This window comes from Bidens hawaiensis, unplaced genomic scaffold, assembly GCF_021521415.1.
Source record: "Bidens hawaiensis isolate Kalapana, Puna unplaced genomic scaffold, B.hawaiensis_p1.1 tig00026900_1, whole genome shotgun sequence".
NCBI lineage: Eukaryota > Viridiplantae > Streptophyta > Magnoliopsida > Asterales > Asteraceae > Bidens > Bidens hawaiensis.
Window position 1 is genome coordinate 117,837 of NW_027494342.1, and position 19,052 is coordinate 136,888.

The following is a 19,052-nucleotide window of genomic DNA, read 5'->3' on the forward strand; positions in this document are numbered from 1 at the left end:
TATAAAATAAAAAATAAAAAAACTTGATTACTTTTTTATTAAGTTTTTTTAAAACAAGTAAAAAGTGAGTAGCTTTTTTTGACTTATGATCATATCACATTTTTTTATATAACATATTTTTATATGTCATATTTTTTTACCCAACAACCGCTGCAGAAGTTGCAGAATTATTCAATCTTATGGACGCTATTTATGAGTTCGAATGGAAAGGTGGTATAGATAAATGGAAATGGAAAGCTTGTTCAATCGGTGAGATCTCTGTCTCCAGCGTTAAAAAGCTGCTCGATGCTGCCCCTAGTCCTATCAGTCAGGTTAAGATGCATTGGAAGGTTTGGACTCCTATGAAATGTAAGCTGTTGGTGTGGAGATCTATTATTAATCGGTTGCCGACCAAAGATGAGTTGTCTAAACGTGGGGTGATCTTGCAAAACCATTTATGCGAGCTGTGTGATATGGATGTTGAAACGAATACGCACTTATTCACAGGGTGCTTTTTTACCGCTGAAGTTTGGAACCGGGTGGAGGCTTGGTGTCGTTTGCAACCTCTGGTTATCTTTGATGTTGCTGATTTGTTGCAGATCACAAGCTCTCAGCCTTTCTCTAAAACAGCCAAATATATTCTTCGTGGCATTATCTATGCTATTATGTGGGCCATTTGGATTGAGAGTAACGGTCGTATTTTCAAAGGCAAACGGCAGCGGCCGATTGAAGTGGTTGAGAGTATCAAGATGCATCGTATTTTTGGTTTAAACATAGATCTAAGTTGAAAAGTTTACTTTGGGTTGATTGGTGTAAATATCCGTTAGACATGGTGTAATTTTCGGTTTGTGGCCCGGGGGTCCTTTCCTTGAGGACGCTCGTGGTTGTTTTTAATGAAATTTACCTTGAAAAAAAAAACTTTACTAAAAAGCTATGGCTTATACAAATCTATGTTGGTGTCATGTTAAATTTTTCTCGTCCAATTTACTAAATAATTTGTTAAATATAAAAATAACATTCGGTTGACGTATTTAGGATGAAAGTTAAATTATTGGCATGTCAACCTGCTTGAAATAAAAATAATATGCATCTTCAGAGTTTAACCCGGCAATCTATTAACACTTTTACTTTATTTTATATTTACAACATGTCAACATGTTTCAGGTTGTTATAATTATTGTACTCATTAGACCAATTTAGATAAAGAAAGTGCCAGTTAAGTTTTTTTAACTTAACTTACACGATTTTGAATATATGTATGGGGTTTAGATCAAATACAAATAACTTTTATCATAAGAAGTATACAAATAACTAGAGTAATTATGTTAACATTAGAGTGATTATTATTACTTCATAACTTTTGAAATAGAATATTTGAAAAGGGTTAAAATAAAAATAGATAGTTTCCTAAGAGTGATAAGAAGAACATAAGATATGAAGTTAGTAAACTATATAGCCTAAATCCTAAATCTTAGGAAACTATTTGGTATTTTAGAAACCAACAATCTCAATCACTAGATCTTAAATCCAATGGCCTAGATTTATTCTTACTCTTCTTATAAAACTATCTTTTTTTATTTTAACCTACCCCTAGAATATTTATTATTACATTATTGTAATTTTTATAACATAATTACTCTAGTTCATAACTATAATTACTTTAGTTATTTGTATGTTTAGTATGTTAATTTTATTTGTATCCGATCCTATTCCTATATGTATTTATTGGATTTGATATTTTTAACACTAACTATATAATCCATGTTCTAAATCATCAATTTCCACTTAATAAATAAAAGTCGTTTTCGTCATCATAGTTTTTAAAAGTTGTCGGTTTAAAGGCTAGTGAATTAGATGGGAAAGACAACTTTTGAAAACCATGATGACGGAAATGACAAAAATAAAATGTATGGAATTGCCACAAATAAACGAAAATAACAGTTTACTCTTTCTTAAATCCACCATTCCAGCCTGATATTTGAAACCAAATGAGTTTACTTTTAATTAATATCCTACGTAAAATAAAACAACTATATTTTGCCTGACTCCATGTCACGATTTCGTCATTTTTATATGTTCATATCTTACTCTTATTTTATTAATTAGTTATCAAGTTTTATATATGCTTACTTTTTATGAATCATTTGTTTTGCCATTAAATTTTTTTTTGAACGATCAAGAATAGAAGCCCAGCTATCCCGAGTAACCTAATAGCAAAAAACGATCTCATGTGTCCGCGATCACGAACAATGTTGGGTAGCCGAAGTTCGTCATCTTCATCTTTTGCTTCGGTGAAAATTCGTCACCCGAAAGTCAACTACAGTACAACCTGGTTAAGATTAGACTCGCACTTAGACCCATTCAAATTATTTTTTAATAATAAGTATAAGTTTTCATTAAATATTGTGTGCAGGTTATATTAATAAGGCCCGTTTTATCTGGGCTCTATGTGTTTACACGTTCCCACCTTGGCCTTCACGTCACAAACAATTCTTAATTCTTTTATTTTTTGTGTGTGTGCATATTTTTTTAAATATAATCTCATATCACACATAACTAAATAAATAAATAAAACACTTATTAAAATATTGGCACGTAATGGTGGCCCAAACTTAATATTAATATATAAGACTATTTGTAGTGGATGACTATAAAATGGAGACGATTTTCGACACGTGACGCAACGTTAACAGATAGACAACTTTTGTTTTAAGGGTGTAGTAATGTTATGGCATCATCACGTCACACATTTTGGGGGACATATCGCGCCACTACACTTACACTCATACGGCTAAAAGAGTGAGAAGTTAAATTAAAAACATATCAACGGGATAAACTGTCATTAAATTTTAAAAACTCTTATTTAGCTATATTCAACACATATAATTAGAGTAAGTTTGTCACGGATAAACTTTTTAATTAACGTTATCACAATGACTAAACAATCAAAAGGTTATGAGTTCAAGTTCTCATCAGGGAAATAAGTATACTAAAACATGTATGCGTGGTTTTGCCTTTAAAAAAGAGGTATATCTGTCATATATAAATTTTAAAAGATATATGACTTACCATTCGACAATATCGTATACATGTATTTATTTATTACATTCGTATAAAGAACAAGCTATAACAATTTTTACACATTGGATTATGTGATTTTTTTTGAACGCCCAGTTTTTATTAGAAACCAAAAAAAGGAACAAGACTAGCAAGATACTAGTCAAAAAACAACACACCAAAGTACATATACGCCTGATTACACTACATACTCAAAAGCTAAACGAACACCACGTTCCCCATTCAACCCCTTCTATTTGCCCCCTATATTTACCCAATGAAAGCTATATCTTCTTATATCCTCCTTTAGTCTATTAATTGAGACTCGTTTATTGTTGAAGAGGGCCTAATTTCTAGTTCTCCATATGCACCAACATGTCGTAAGTATTACAACTTGAATTGCCTTTTGTTTCATGTTATGGACTCCAGCAACTCGATGAGAATTTAGGAGATCTCGCACCTCAAACGCGTACACCGGAGGAATACCGCACCACTCGCTAACAAATTGCCATATCACCGAAGCTACATAACATGATACCAAGATATGTTCGGCCGATTCTAATTGATCTTCACATAGCGAACACCGTTTGATCTCCTCAACAATTTGCTCTTTTAAATCGACGTTACGATGCACAAGGGCCTCATCAAATATTATTATTATTATTATTCCATACACCAGTGATAATACTCTTGAACGGCTCGTTAAAATGAATACCGGTTACAACCCTCCTCCAAAGTCTTCCGTTTTGTATCGCCACCACCATTTAGCTAATAAACTTAAATTTGTATCCCTCAACCCCCTTGTTTTTTATCCGCCACCACTCTCTCCCAATTAACCCAGTGAATTTTTCTTTTTTTCCGATGTACTTCCCCATATGAAGTCCTGTCTTATTCTCTCCAATCGTTCAATCACAGTAATTGGTGCTTTCGGCAATGCATCTAAAACCGGCTTCACGAGTACTAACCTCCCACCCAATGACAATCTGGTAGCTTTTTTTCAAAAATATCTATCACCGGCTTCCAACTGTTGATTAAATTCATATTTTCTCCTACTCAGAAGGCCGAGATAGGAGCATGGAAGGTTACCGATACTACAATGTAACCGAGCTGCCATGTTTCCGACCACCGGATCTGGTACCTTCACTCCAAACAGATTACACTTGTTTAAGTTAATTCTCAACCCAGAAACTAAATGGAAGCATCGTAGTATGCGGGCCATATTCATGATCGTTTGTTCCGACCAAGAGCCCATAATAACCGCATCATCTGCAAAAAGAAGGTGGGACAAACTCGGTCCCCCATTAGAAACAATAACAGGTTCGAACAGATACAGCCTTGTTAATAAAACTTTCGGATAGAATTTTAGAATAAATTAGACATATATGATGAATTAATAGATACACATATACACAAAACAATGTTAAGCATGACCATGTTTCTTAAATTTGATCTATTCAAGTCACACCAAGTCAAATAGTTGAGTAAAAACTTAATAAACATGAAGCATGTTAAATGCTTGAATAAAAATATATCAAATTAAAACTTTTGCTAAAATAATAAATATTTTCATTACCATAAAAATTTAAAAACATCAATACATTAGAGGTGATCCACTCTGTTAACAATAAATGTACTCAACACGTTGATGGTGAGGCTATGCACTCACAAATTTGGCCCCAAATACCAAACCCATTTCTTTTTATTTTTTTCCCAACTTTTCCATTTTTATTTCTTTTATAATAGGCATGCACCATTTTCTAGAACTCGCAATTCGCTAGTCTGACGGTATGGTAGGGACTGACGATTAATCGGATTGGAATTGATATTTAATTTTGTAGGCATACATATATATGCGCACGCGCACACACTAAGTTTTACATGTAAAATTTTCAATTTTAACCAAGTAACAATTAATCGACGACTAGTCGATGCAGTACAAACTAGTGATTAATCGGGCGCGTAGACGTGATTTTTACAACCATAGGTATGCATATATTGAACTCATTATCTATTTATCTGTTTCTTTGTTTTCCATTTATTTACAGTTCTCTAACAAACCATATTTATATAGCCAAAAATGCACATAAGCTTATAGTCATTTTCACCCAAAAGTAATTCCACCAATAGGGTGAAATTGTGAAAGTGACAAGTGCAACCAATGCTCTAACCCACCATGAGGGGTCTTGTGTTATTTGCTAGTCCATTTATTTCTTTTTTGTCGAAAGTACATATTATCATTACATGTCCAAACTTTTTCACATGACAACATATAATTACGGCCTCTAATAAAACACCGCTTGTCTTCCATCCAACTCGTTTACCTTAACGCGTTTCCTACATAAAAAACTTTTCCTTTTAAAATCTTATAATGTAGATGTGACGTTGAAGAGATCTGATATTTTTATCTGACACGCTAGTATAGTAAACGAGTTAATCTTTATGTCCTGCCATGTCTTGCCCAATGACAAATCGGACTTTTTTTTATCTTCGATACACGAAACATCATGTCCACTCGAAGTTTGGTCTTAACATGGTCTAGTTGTGGGATTAACATGTGATACATTATACATATAATCTTTGTTGACTCTTTACTTTAATTGGATTATTTCTTTTCCATAAATGAAGTTTAATTAACATCTTCTAATTGATTGATCCTTAAACACAAAAAAGAAAATAAGGTAATCAAATACTTACAATTTAATCATATTTTTTTTATATCGATATACAACCAAAGAAACTCTGTATAGCTCGAGCAGGCTTTCAGCGTAACTTGGGTTGAAAAGCACACACCGTGGTCCTTGGTATGCTTGGGCCGGCCCAATCCCATCTACAAAGGAGAAGTCTAGAAACCTACCAAGTTACCATTGATGGTTAGGGTTGTTCGAGTCGAGCCAAACCAAGCGAAGGCTTACTCGTTGCTTGGATCGTTTACAACTGAACCTAACCAAACGGCTAAAATTTGAACCGAGCGAAAAACGAAACGAGCCAAAATCGAATCGAGCATTTTCGATCGAACATCGAGCGATTTCAAGTATTTTTTTTTTTTTTTTTCACTTTAAAATTTTCAATAAGAAACAAGTTTAAAGACTGTAGATAATATATTTTGTAAAAAATTAGTAGTTTTTAGACAAACGTATATGTTGAAAATTTTTAGGAGAAAGAAGTTTGAAGTGAGATATAGTGAACATGTAAACAAACTTTTGTATTCTGAAAACTTGAATCGAACTAATAAAACTATAAAATGGGCGGAATAGGAAAATTTTGAAAGGGTTTAAAAGAGTAAATACTTATATTTTATGTTTATTGTCTATATACTTATATATTTGTTCATATATAATTATATATAAAATAAGTTAAAAATATTCAAGCCGAACCGAGCAGACTTACTCGTTGCTTGGCTCGGTTACAAATCGAAGCGAGCAGAGCGACTCGTTTACAATCGAGCAAAAAAACGAGCAAGCATTTTCCGAGCGAGCGACGAGTTCAAGCGACGAACGGATTGGACGGCCTGATTGAGATTTGAGAATTTGAGATTTTGGATTGGAAAAAATAATTTCTTACTAGTTTATATCCAAGTCAAGATTTGTGCTTTTCTTGATACTGCCAGATGTAAAAAACCAACAATAACATAATTTCTTAGACAAGTAATCATCTTCTATAAGCAAATAGTGCAAGTGTGCAACTATTAAAAAAAATAATTAGGAAGTTTGATGATCTTGCAATATTATTCAAACAAGCAAGAAACCCAAAGTTTAAAAGGAGAGGCAAATTAAACTAAAATCCATAACGATTACAATAACATACATGTTTTAAGAGTGCATGAACACATAATAAAACACGCGAGCGAGACCCATAGCATCTAAAGTCATATTATATAAACAACAGACTGGAAACTAGTGCACAAAATCTGCTTGTTTCGAAAGGAAAACAAAAAAAATAAAGAAATGGATAGAATATAACATCCGGAGAAACCTCCGATGGTAAAAGTTTTTTTCTGCTTTTAAGAGCTTGGCCAAAGAGAGCTGAGTTTGGCTGCAAGTTTTTCACTTTTATAATCCTCTCTAAGCTGAATAAACCTGTTCAACACGGAAAGACAGATCGTTAGAACATGAAATATAGGTCATCAATATCAAAGAGTCCCGCCGATTTCTTTTTGTGTTGTAGAATTCATTAGTTACCTTTGGGCGTCTTTCAGTATGCTTGGTGTGCCTTCAAACAGACTCGACAAGCTTTCAGGAGCCACAATAAAGACATTGGCCAAGCTGAAGATTAAAAAACAAAATGCCACAGATTAAATTCATTTTACACTAACGAATAGAGAACGAACATAAATAAAATATATAAAAAGAAACGGTTGCAACTTACATGCTTAATGATTCAAATTTCTCATCAACCGTAGGAGCATTAAAGCTTCGCACAAAATCTCCATATTCAGTGATATCACGTTTCAGCCTTAGCCCTCCACTACAAAAAAGAGAGTTCAGAGTTCTTGACCAAATCGTTTCAACGCCGATGACTTTAAATGTAGGAAAACTTAAAAAAATACGAGGTTACCTAGGATTAAAAGTGTACTTCTGCCAGTGATTACTTAGCCCTTTGTGCAAGCGGTTTCCCTGTATTATGTATTTCATTAATCATCTTAACATGTAATGGTAAATTAAACAGGTAACGAATAATTATATATAGGAAATGTGCAGTACCAATTCAGTTAGGAAAGCTTGCTTGTTGAGACCTTCTAGTGCAGTGAATGCTGCCTCAAGCACACGAGAGAGATATGCTACAACTCTGGCAAATAAACAAATTATTTAATATTAAAAATAAATATACGAACTCTGACTTTCCAGATAAGAGCAAAAGACAACCTTATGCACGCATTTGTAGGGCGGTGATCAGGAACAACGCCGTCATCCGGTGACTTGTAGTCGGTAGCTTTTTGCTCGGCTGAAAGCAACCGTTCCACCTGCACAAAAAAGGGAAACACACCAGATTGTTAACAAATATGAACGTCGATACCATAATATATAGAAGACTGTTATTTCGATAATAATAATAGTTGATCACAAACCTCAGCCATAACTGTCTCAATGCATTGTTGGAGACCTTTATAGGCAGCACCCTCTGCACTGGACATAGCTGTTCCCATTTCTTCACAAGAAGCGGCATGTGCACCATCCACAGGTAACAGAAGCCTTGAAATAGAGTTGGCAAAGTACTGACAATTGGCAAAAGCAAACATAATCAAACAAGAATTCAGATTCGTCGCACTAGTAAATAAGAAAATGAGAAGATATAACTAGATGTAGCGAGACATACTTGTTGAACTATAGCTACACTACTTCCACACCGTTGTACAGCAACCATAAAAGATCTGAAACTGCTTTCACCAGCAGCAGCAGTAGCTTCTGCCTACACGTCAAGATTAGATTATCATGACCGGTTAGATAAGTGTGATCGCCTTTGTAATAAACTATTTTTTTAAGATAAAGAGTTTTTACAGCAGAAGCGGCTGCAGCAGCAACTCTTCGACTGACACTTGTACCCAGCACAAACCTCTCCCTCAATGCTGCAGCTTCTGTGAGGCCATCTCTAGCTCTTTCAAGGCCTTCTGTTGTATATTGACTCACCTGCAGTATAAAATAGATACATGAGTAAACCAAGAGTGAAGAATGAATATACATGCAAATGATGAAGCTATAAAAGTTTCTTAGATTCATAACTTACTTGGTCTAGAAGGCAAGTGAACACAGTTTTGACATTGGCTGCAAGACTAGCGGGCTGCTTAAAGACAAACAGGTAAAACATAAGAACCTTTCATAAGCATACAAAAGCATACGGCATGCATGAAGGGCTTGTCGAGATGTGGCTATTTCGTGCAGAATTATTATAATTTCAACAGACCGGATTCTATTTGCTATTGATTAACATGATAGTAGTATAGAATATTAGAATATACAGATGATTGATAAGCTGGAAGGAAACAGTTCATGAAAACTTCTTGGTAACTTAATTTTAGTTAGAGAAGCACAAAAGATAATATACCAAAGCTGCTATGGACTATAATCACTTGATGATATTTAGAATTATTTTACCTGAGGTGAAAACAAAGTGCATCTTGAAATTGCTTCTTCGTTCCAACGCGCAAACTCTGTGACCACTGTAACAGATATTTGTTGGTGGGAAGATGATATTGAAGCCCCTTTTGACCGCCCAATTGACCCTGTTGACTCTCCCGACAGCTGGCTCTCAGAAAGCAGTTCCTCCATCTGCATGTCAAAATCTAATAAGTATAGAAGGGTGTGTGCGTGTATGTGGGGAGAGAGGGGGGGGGGGGGGTTGAAGAAACCTTTGCTTTGTAGAGTTGTCTTAAAGAAGCTTGCTCATATTCAATGTACATATCTTTGTGATCAATAAATAGAGACTCTGTTAGGCCTGCACAAACAGCAAAATGTATGTCTAATATTGAATAATCAATCCATACGTGACACGTGTTTCAACTAACACTATGATTCAATGTAAAAGTTACATCACATTTGAAAATTAGTTTTTCATCCTACAAGTAGTATTGCTATTTGCTAGCGTGAAATTGTTTTACCTTATTTTGTAATCTAAGCCCCCTATATATTATAGTTTGTATAATCAGCCAAACAAAAAACAAAGCAAATTGAGCCAAATTTCATTTCTATAATGACATGTTTGGCTTAGTTAAGTTCTACAAGAATAATAGTTTTTACGCCATCCACGATTAAGGTCCGCTTCTGTTACTGATGACTAAAACCAGTAAACACTCACATTTCGTATATTATGTTTACAATGCAAAACTAACTTCTACCCTTAAGTCATGATCTCATTTAATGAAGATATCAATGATTTTATAAAATATTGTACCTTCAATATCCAAGTCACCGCATCCCACACTGCGTAGATCTTTGGCTAGTTCCTGTGTCTTCTCATAGCTCACTGCTAGCATTCTGAGGCACTGAAACCACGTACAAGTACAAAAGAAAATTTAACTTAAATAGTTAAAATCAAACAGATAACAGTTTATATAGAAACAAATGCACCCTGTCACTGAACTTACTAGCAACAGACCACCTTCACCCATTGGAGGCGGATGTACTAAAGATGGTTTCACCAATAACTTTTCTAAAAGTTTAGGAACTCGGTCTTCCATTACTCTCTGTCGCAGAAACATCATAAACCGGGTTATAACTGTAAATTTCCATAATATATAAGTAAGAAAAACTCATAAAATGCCTAGAAACAATGTGGTTTCCTTAAAATACCTGTACTAAAATCGACATGACATCATTTGGAGAAGGAAATACAGCCATGATGGTAGCCGCTTCTTTTCTGACAGTATCTACAAGTCATTTAAAAGAAGTATATTATATATCAAGAAAACACTAGTTTGGTCTTCAAAAATGTTGGAAACCTTCATACCTGTTATTTCTTTGTACAAAGAAGAGAGGGCACGGGCAACATTACTGGGACTAGGTAAGGAATCTTGGTCACCAAGAACCAATCTGGAGTCGGCATTCATAACCTCCACATCAAACATTGGTCTTAAACCCACGTAGTGTTGCATGGCACTAGTACCTCTGTTAAACTGCATACCAAAAGCCATATCGTAAACTGCATATCACTAGTACATTATGCTTTTAATAGGTTACCATGTGCATAATAGCAGGTTGACAATTAAAAAAAAGCGAGCTTGTCATATTGGGACAATAGTTAAGTACATTAATAGTCAATAGAGTTTGCCCTTTGATTAAACATTACATTATAATTTGTAACTCGGTAGTTTCTGTTGAACATATTAATTAGCAAATACTTTCCAGCTAATAAGGCAAAGAAAGAAAGTGCAACAGTACCTGAGATAATATTTTTGCACACTCTGCCATGGTAGACAGTTCTCTTTTCTGAGATGCAGCATCAAACCGAGACAACAATCTGTTCTCCAGTTCTGTAAAAACATTATAGTCAAGTGTCAAATCAGTAAACTGATTTCACTTCAAACTTAAATGAAATTTCTTTGGTTTTAGATTTAAATCACATGTTACCTTATATTATAACTGTGTATATAATAATTTTTTAATGTCAATTATATAAAAAGATGGGTATGTCCGGGTTTTGAAAATTTAATGTGTTTTAAATGGAGCAAATAAGTTCTTTTGTAGTTGCTCATGTGAGGAAAGATTGTGGTCCCTGTTCCCATAATTAAACACAAACTAAAAATCAAGAACTTAATTATAACCTACCATTGCAGTATTCTTGAAGGTTGCCAACTGCAACCTCCAATCCTCTACTAGCAGTTGCATTCCCTTGCATAGTGACACCTTGTCTTCCAACATCTTCCTCTGCAAATGAACCTGATAGAAACAACAAAAGAGAAAAAAGTTACTTTATATAAAATGTGTATCCTTAAAAGAATCACATCAAAGGGTGTAATATTTGTGCAGGACAAAATGAACCGGGTCGGGTCAGCTTTGATCGTACCCACTTTTGTCTTATATAAATTCATTAATAATTAATGTGATGAATATAAGAACATAAAAGCATAAACTATGTTATCACAGTAATGACTTGGTTTTATAAGGTTTTATTCGCTTGACAGTCACTTGGGTGAGTTTCACCCTGTTCAACTCATTTGAACCATATTCATTTTATCTAACTTTTTATGTTACCCATTTGACCTGTTTGAGGTATGACAAAAAAGTCAAATTGCCCCCACATAAGCTGATAGAAACCCAAAACTTAAACAAGAAATTAAAGGATAGTTGGCCCGATTCGAGATGGGCTATTCTCCAATTAATCCTATTCGAGAAGGATTAGATCTCCATTACAAGGATTTAACCAAGTAAATTCATAAACATAAACTTTGACTCCCCCTAAACCTAGAACAAAAGATATAAATAAGCATCAACAAAATAATAACTGGCCCTAAAATTAAGCTAATAGAATAATAACCAGCCCTAATCTTCAACATCTCATTTATTCACTTTCCCCCTTTTCAATAGCATCTTTGACCAAGATCTAGGATCTTATCAATACTTCCGACCCGGAGACATGACTTGTCCTCAAGTCGAAAAGAGAGGAATTGTTGTGCCAAGCGATCAACCATTCAATTATAGGCTGACCCTTTTCATATATCCATCCATAAGCTAGAGCATATTGTGAAGGCCATGCGATTTCCTTGTCTTTTGCATATACACCCGACCTTGATGACCGCTTGATTTCAACGGTTTCCTTCTTATCATTGGTGTCCCCTGTAATTGTAATTGCAGTTGGCTGTTCAGAGTCAGTATTCTTTTCCTCTTCCCCTGAGCCCAACAATTTGCATGCTAGAAATCGCCCGTGCTTCACGGAATCAAATACGTGTGGAAGGAATTGTAGGAGTGGATTGTGATGACTGAGTAACAACCGATAAGTTCGGTTTGAAGGCAGGTGTTGCTACTAGGTTTTTGTTGGGCTCTATATGGCCAACTTTGGACTCAGATTCAAGGTCCAAACTCATGGCATTAGGTTCATCAGATTTAATTTTCAAAATCTGATGATGAGTTTTCTGGTTATAAGAGTTAACCATCTCGCCTCTTTTGTCTGCCATTAAACTGTCCTCCGTTTCCATGTTCTTTCGAACCTTATCTGCCTTTTCACAATAGTTGCCATCTCTTATCATCTGGGACTTGATTTCTGCAACATCACCCCTCAACCGTGAGAGTATGGTGTCGAGCTTGGCGGCGATGGCTGCCAATTGAGCGGCGATTTGATCGGGCGCAAGACTGCTACCACCGCTACCCCCGGTTTGCACCATCGTTCCTTTAATGTTTCCCGGCAATGGAACCAAATGATAGAAACCCAAAACTTAAACAAGAAATTAAAGGATAGTTGGCCTGATTCGAGATGGGCTATTCTCCAATTAATCCTATTCGAGAAGGATTAGATCTCCATTACAAGGATTTAACCAAGTAAATTCATAAACATAAACTTTGACTCCCCCTAAACCTAGAACAAAAGATATAAATAAGCATCAACAAAATAATAACTGGCCCTAAAACTAAGCTAATAGAATAATAACCGGCCCTAATCTTCAGCATCTCATTTATTCACTTTCCCCCTTTTCAATAGCATCTTTGACCAAGATCTAGGATCTTATCATAAGCATAAATACAAGTTACCCATTTTGAAACAAGCACAAATACACAAGTAAAGTGTTTATAAGCAGTATATATACGCAATTTCTGTGCAATAGAAGCAGCCTCAGCAACACGGCTGTCATCAGAAAAAAGAGGGGATAATTCCATCAGGTCGCCAGGGCTACTGTTAAATTCCATCAGGTACTACATGGTAGAACAAGTAGTGAGGTGTTATGCATTTCAATTTGCAAGACACTTCAAAAAATAAAAAGATATTAGTTGCATCTACTTATGGTACCTTTATGAGCTCCATAGTCTGGCTAGCGGTTTCTCTCTGTGAATCTGCACTCTGGCATTAAAAACATACAGATTGAAACAGACCATTACAAGTAAACAATCACTCGATAACTTCCAAGAATTATAAGCAATAAAACTTATTCGTTAAGGTGCTAGTCAAACTTTACCTGCAAATGATCCCCAATTTTAGCAGCGGTCTGACCAACACTAGATATACGTGAATCCAGTCTTGCAAAACTATCAAACAAGCCATCTACACCTTTTTCTAGCTGAGAATAGATACTAGTTAAAATCTTAATGATGGAGCGTCAAACTCGAAGCTTGATATAGGATGCATATAATTTCAAAATTCTGACAAACTAAATAACTAATAATGCTTATGTGCAGATAGATAAGTATCAAAATGTCTCCATACTCATGGCATGGGCAGGTTGTATTAAATCAGACCTCAAAAGTGGTTTCCAGATTAGTAAGGCCAGGATATTGAATGAAAAAACTTCTTGCTCATCATAAAAACTTATTTGGTCACTCAAAAAAAACCTTTTTAACTTACAAACGCATAATATTGAAAATAACCTTCAAAAAACGAAGTTAGTGATTTACCTCACCAAGTGTCTTCCTATGTTTAGAGTCTTGTGCCGCAACATCTTTTTTAAGATTATATAGTTTTCCATCAATCTTCAACAAGTATACAGATATGAGGTTTAGCAACAATATTGTTCAGTAAATAGATGCAAAACAGGTGCATGACCATTATGTAATAACATGTACCTGTGTCTGGAGTTCGACCAACTGTGAACATGAACTCTTAAACATTGATAATAAAGAGTCAACTTCTGGAAATAGCGGGCTTGATTGTGCTTGTGTTGACCTTCCATTTGACAAAGCATCATTCCCATTGATATTACCATTTCCTTCTAATGTGTCAGCATCTTCTTCTTGAAAAGCTGGCAGAAGCTCATTTACTAAGTTTCCAAATAAAGCATCGAATGAAAAGTCCCCCTTCATAAAAAAAATAGGACAAACAGCAATAGCATTGAGTACATTAAACCACAAACGCACACCTCCAGAATCACATACAACCAAAAGATAAGGCTATTAAGCTTTACCTTAAAGTCTTCTATGTCTAAAACAAGTGGTTCAGAACTTGATATCTTGTTACTTTTTACTCCATCTCTAATTTCTTTCATCTGAAAAACAAAATTGTAAAAACGCCATTAAACCTTTTGTAACTTCTTGTGGCAGATGATATAAATATAAAGTTTTCAAGTGATTATCAGTAGTATGAAACCATAAAGTCGCAAGAAATAGTAGACTAACATCAAAAACGTGGCAATCAATTGAAACATGAGACATTAAGTAAAATGGTATCTAAATTTAACTCAGAACTTGATCTCGGTCACACACACACACATGTAATTAACAGATAAAAATTGGCCGACTGAAGTTTAGTTTGCACTTTTTTAGAATCCAATCCTGCATATCTGCCCCAGCTAAAACATTAAGTTGCCATACTCCTCAAGTTCAATCAAGTAAACTTACATTATAGCAAATCGTAAACAATAATCATTTTCATGCTTCTTATTGCCATATTCATCCACATGCATCAAATATACTTTCAATATCCAAGAACTGAAATGGAGCTGCTCAACGAGCGAACACACATGCAAATAAGCACACCCACGTCATACACATGCTTACACATTATTGCCTTAGAAATTGAATTTTAAGCTGAACGCAATTGAAATCTTTAGACTGAAATTCAATGGGAAACTTATCACTCAATGCAACTCTTTTTCGATAACAAAGTTACAATTTCTCATCTTGTTAAAAATCATTGGTCATGAAGCTTCTTTTCCCTTTTAAATTCAAGGTAGATAGAATCGTTGTGGGCCTATAAGACTATAAGCCCGGGCGGAATTTCTAAAACCTAAAGACAGCTGAATTCTTTAATTTTTCTAAATAGATACATATAAGAGATAAATGATAACCCACAAAATACCATACTAGTAAAAAGTTATGTAACTACCAAAACTGAATATTGTCATATTTTGAAAATGGAACCCAAAAGGATATAGTCACCCAATTTCCCTCAATTCAACCATTTACAATTTTGCTTCTCCATAAATATCAAGTGTATCAAAGCCATTTCTCCACTTCCAGATCCAAAAATTGAACTGGATCTTGTTCGTGAGCGAACACACACGCACTTGAACAGTATTGCCGAAACCTTAAATCCCATAATATAGAGCTTTGACCAGATCATTCTAAATAACAGTAAAACCCTATACGAGTAAATAAGTTCATGTAATCTTCAAAATTGTACAAGTACGTAACTCGAATTCATAGATAAATTATCGCCCAATTCACCTCCAGTTTATCAATAAGTTAAATTTTTTCAGCATAGCATACCTCATTCGTCATTAACTATTCCCTAGGTTCAAATTCAAACAATATACAATCATTGCATACTCTAACCAAAAATCAAATGGCAGATCTATAAACTGAATTCAAATAGCTGATCTTCAAACTTATAACAGTTGAATCCTTAACATCAAACGAGTGGATCTGCTCAACCACTACACACACAGCATCTACTTGACTAATTTAGAGGTTAAACTGAACCTAATTGAAAGCTTGAATAAGATCATCCTATATAATTAGCGAAGGTTCAGTAACTTTCAACACATTATAAAAAGCCCTAGCTCAAAGCTGAAATGAAATAGGAAATTATCGCCTAATCAATCATAAAGTTACGGCTTCTAATCGTAACAGATCTCATTGTTCACAGAGTTAGTTATCCACTACAAAGTACAGATTCAAACTAAATATAATTCATTACCAATTTAACTCTCAACACCAAACGAGTAGAGCAAGTAACAACGGATCTGCTCAACACACACAGCATCTAATTTAGAAGTTGAATTGAGCCTGATTGAAAACTTAAATCAGATCACCCTAGATAATCACAGAATATCATATCAGAAGCTGAAATGAAATCGGAAACTATCGCCTAATCAATCACAAACTTATAGTTTCTCATCATACCAGATCTCATTGTTCACAAAGTCAGTTATCCACTACAAATTAAAACTAAATACAATAATACTTAATAATTAGCATACAAACCCTAGCAGAAACTTAAAAACTGGAAACAATTGAACTCTCAACATCAAACAAGTACAACAACGGATCGGCTCAACACACACAGCATCTAAATTAGAAGTTGAATTGAACCGAATTGAAAGCTTGTATCAGATCATCCAATACAATCCTAAAAACTCATACTCGAAGCTGAAATGAAATCGGAAACTATTGCCTAATCAATCATACTAGATCTCATTGATCACTAAGTTAGTTATCCACTTCAAATTCAAACTATAAACAATCATTACCAAATAATTAACATAAAAACCCTATCACAAACTATAAAACTGAAAAAAATTGCACTCTTAACATCAAACAAGTAGAAGTAGAACAACGGATCGGCTCAACACACACAGCATCTAAATTAGAAGTTGAACTGAACCTAATTGAAAGCCCTAATCATCAGATCATCCTAGATAATCGTAATTCTAAATAACCGCAAAATATCATACTCGAAGTGAAATGAAATCGAAAACTATCACCTAATCAGTTTATACTAGATCTCATTGGTCACGAAGTTAGTTATCCACTACAAATTCAAACTATAAACAATCATTACCTAATAATTAGCATACAAACCCTAACAGACACTTAAAAACTGAAAACAATTGAACTCTCAACATCAATCGAGTAGAAATCGGATCTGCTCGACCACACCACACACACACACACACACGTCATCTAATTGACTAACTTTGAAGTTAAACTGAACCTAACTGAAAGCGTGTATCAGATCATCCTATACAATCCTAAAATATCATACTCGAAGCTGAAATGAACTCGGAAATTATCACCTAATCAATTTATACTAGATCTCAGTGGTCACGAAGTTAGTTATCAACTTCAAAATTCATATTATACACAATCATTTCAGCTTTTAATTAGGTTCAATTCAGCTTATCCGTGTTGTATCAGATCATCCTACATAACCGTAAAATATCATACTCGAAGATGAAATGAAATCAGAATTTATCACCTAATCGGTTTATACTAGATCTCATTGGTCACGAAGTTAGTTATCAACTTCAAATTCATATTATACACAGTCATTACCTAATAACTAACATACAAACCCTAGCAGAAACTTAAAAACTAAAAACAATTGAACTCTTAACATCAAACAAGTGAAAGTAGAACATCCGATCTGCTCAACACACAGGGCATCTAAATTAGAAGTTAAACTGAACCAAATTGAAAGCTTGTATCAGATAATCCTATACAATCCTAAAATCCCGTACTCGAAGCTGAAATGAAATCGGAAACTATCGCCTAATCATACTAGATCTCATTGATCACGAAGTTAGTTATCCACTTCAAATTGAAACTAAATACAATCATTAGCAAATAATTAGCAAGCACTAGCTCGAAGCTGAAATGAAATCGGAAACTATCGCCTAATCAATCACAAACTTACAGTTTCTCATCATACCAGATCTCATTGATCACGAAGTTAGTTATCCACTTCAAATACATATTATACACAATCATTACCTAATAATTACAAATAATTAACATACAAACCCTAGCGGAAACTTATTAACTGAAATAATTGAAATTATAACATGAAACGAGTAAATTAGTGTTCGAAATAGAGATTTAGTGAATATTGTTAACCTCTATGGCGATCAAGTAGAGTACAGGTTACGAAATTGAGTTGAGTTGAGAGCAATTGGTTTGTTGAGTTGAGAAATGAGATCGGAGAGAGGTTAGAGAAGAAGACGGAGCCTGACCGCGAAGACTACAAGGAAGAATGAGGTGACCGGAATGACTTTATTGCCCGGACTGTTTGGACCATCATATGACCCGGGTCAAGTACTTGATATTTGTTTTTCGTTTTTTTTAACGGCCAATGAATCCTACGAACAGGCTACTGGTTAAACTAATCACGTCGGGATACACTCGCTTTTTTATTCGGGAAAAATCCTCACCTAAGGACAACGTCCGTGAACACTCACCCAAAGGAACGAAGTGTGGTAGGATAAATCACCTTCGGTTCAACGATCCAACCAGTGAACATCACATATTCGCCTAGTCTTTTATCGTTACCTGGTGCCGCATAAACTAAATGACGGGGCAGGAATCAAACTTGGGTCACATCACTTACATTTAGGGGAGGCTCGGAGGGTGTGCGAGTCGCACCATCGGCCTGGGCACATCGGGGGCACAAACTTTTTTATACATATTACATATATATGTTTTTTTGTGTTAGAATAAGGTTATTTACAATGGTTTATGAGATAATTACATGCTCAAAATGGGTTATGCTCATAAAAATTGGTCGATAAAAGTTTTATCCATGTACATTAGCGAATAAAAAAATTCGTTAAGGCCTACGGGCCTTTTTATTTTGTCTCGTCCGAGGTATTTAAATTCTCGGAGACGGCTCTGAGTTACATTAAACACCAAGTCTCCCATTTACCACTCTACCACCAGCTCATT

The 19,052-nt window shown here is 34.8% G+C and overlaps 1 protein-coding gene across 1 annotated transcript; it reads right to left on the reverse strand.

The window, feature by feature from the left end:
- Positions 1-6,799: 6,799 nt before the first annotated feature.
- Positions 6,800-18,386, reverse strand: LOC143574335 (exocyst complex component SEC10b-like). Its single transcript, XM_077058985.1, has 25 exons — positions 18,228-18,386; positions 14,576-14,656; positions 14,238-14,468; positions 14,070-14,144; positions 13,634-13,735; positions 13,468-13,518; positions 13,268-13,373; positions 11,295-11,405; positions 10,908-10,999; positions 10,477-10,642; positions 10,320-10,396; positions 10,115-10,213; positions 9,922-10,012; positions 9,380-9,465; positions 9,126-9,299; positions 8,758-8,811; positions 8,532-8,660; positions 8,350-8,442; positions 8,102-8,248; positions 7,899-7,996; positions 7,737-7,821; positions 7,591-7,649; positions 7,402-7,500; positions 7,215-7,298; positions 6,800-7,112 (listed from the first exon to the last, which is right to left on the reverse strand). The coding sequence occupies exons 2-25, from the start codon at positions 14,654-14,656 to the stop codon at positions 7,037-7,039; spliced, it is 2,466 nt and encodes an 821-aa protein (XP_076915100.1). The 5' UTR covers positions 18,228-18,386; the 3' UTR covers positions 6,800-7,036.
- Positions 18,387-19,052: the final 666 nt, after the last annotated feature.

Excerpts from the sequence above, each read along its gene's own strand:
- LOC143574335 (XM_077058985.1), bottom strand. The coding sequence starts at position 14,656 with ATGAAAGAAATTAGAGATGGAGTAAAAAGTAACAAGATATCAAGTTCT. Across the intron at positions 14,145-14,237 it reads TGGTCGAACTCCAGACACAG|ATTGATGGAAAACTATATAA; the intron begins GTACATGTTATT and ends TACTTGTTGAAG. Across the intron at positions 10,643-10,907 it reads GTGCAAAAATATTATCTCAG|TTTAACAGAGGTACTAGTGC; the intron begins GTACTGTTGCAC and ends TTTGGTATGCAG.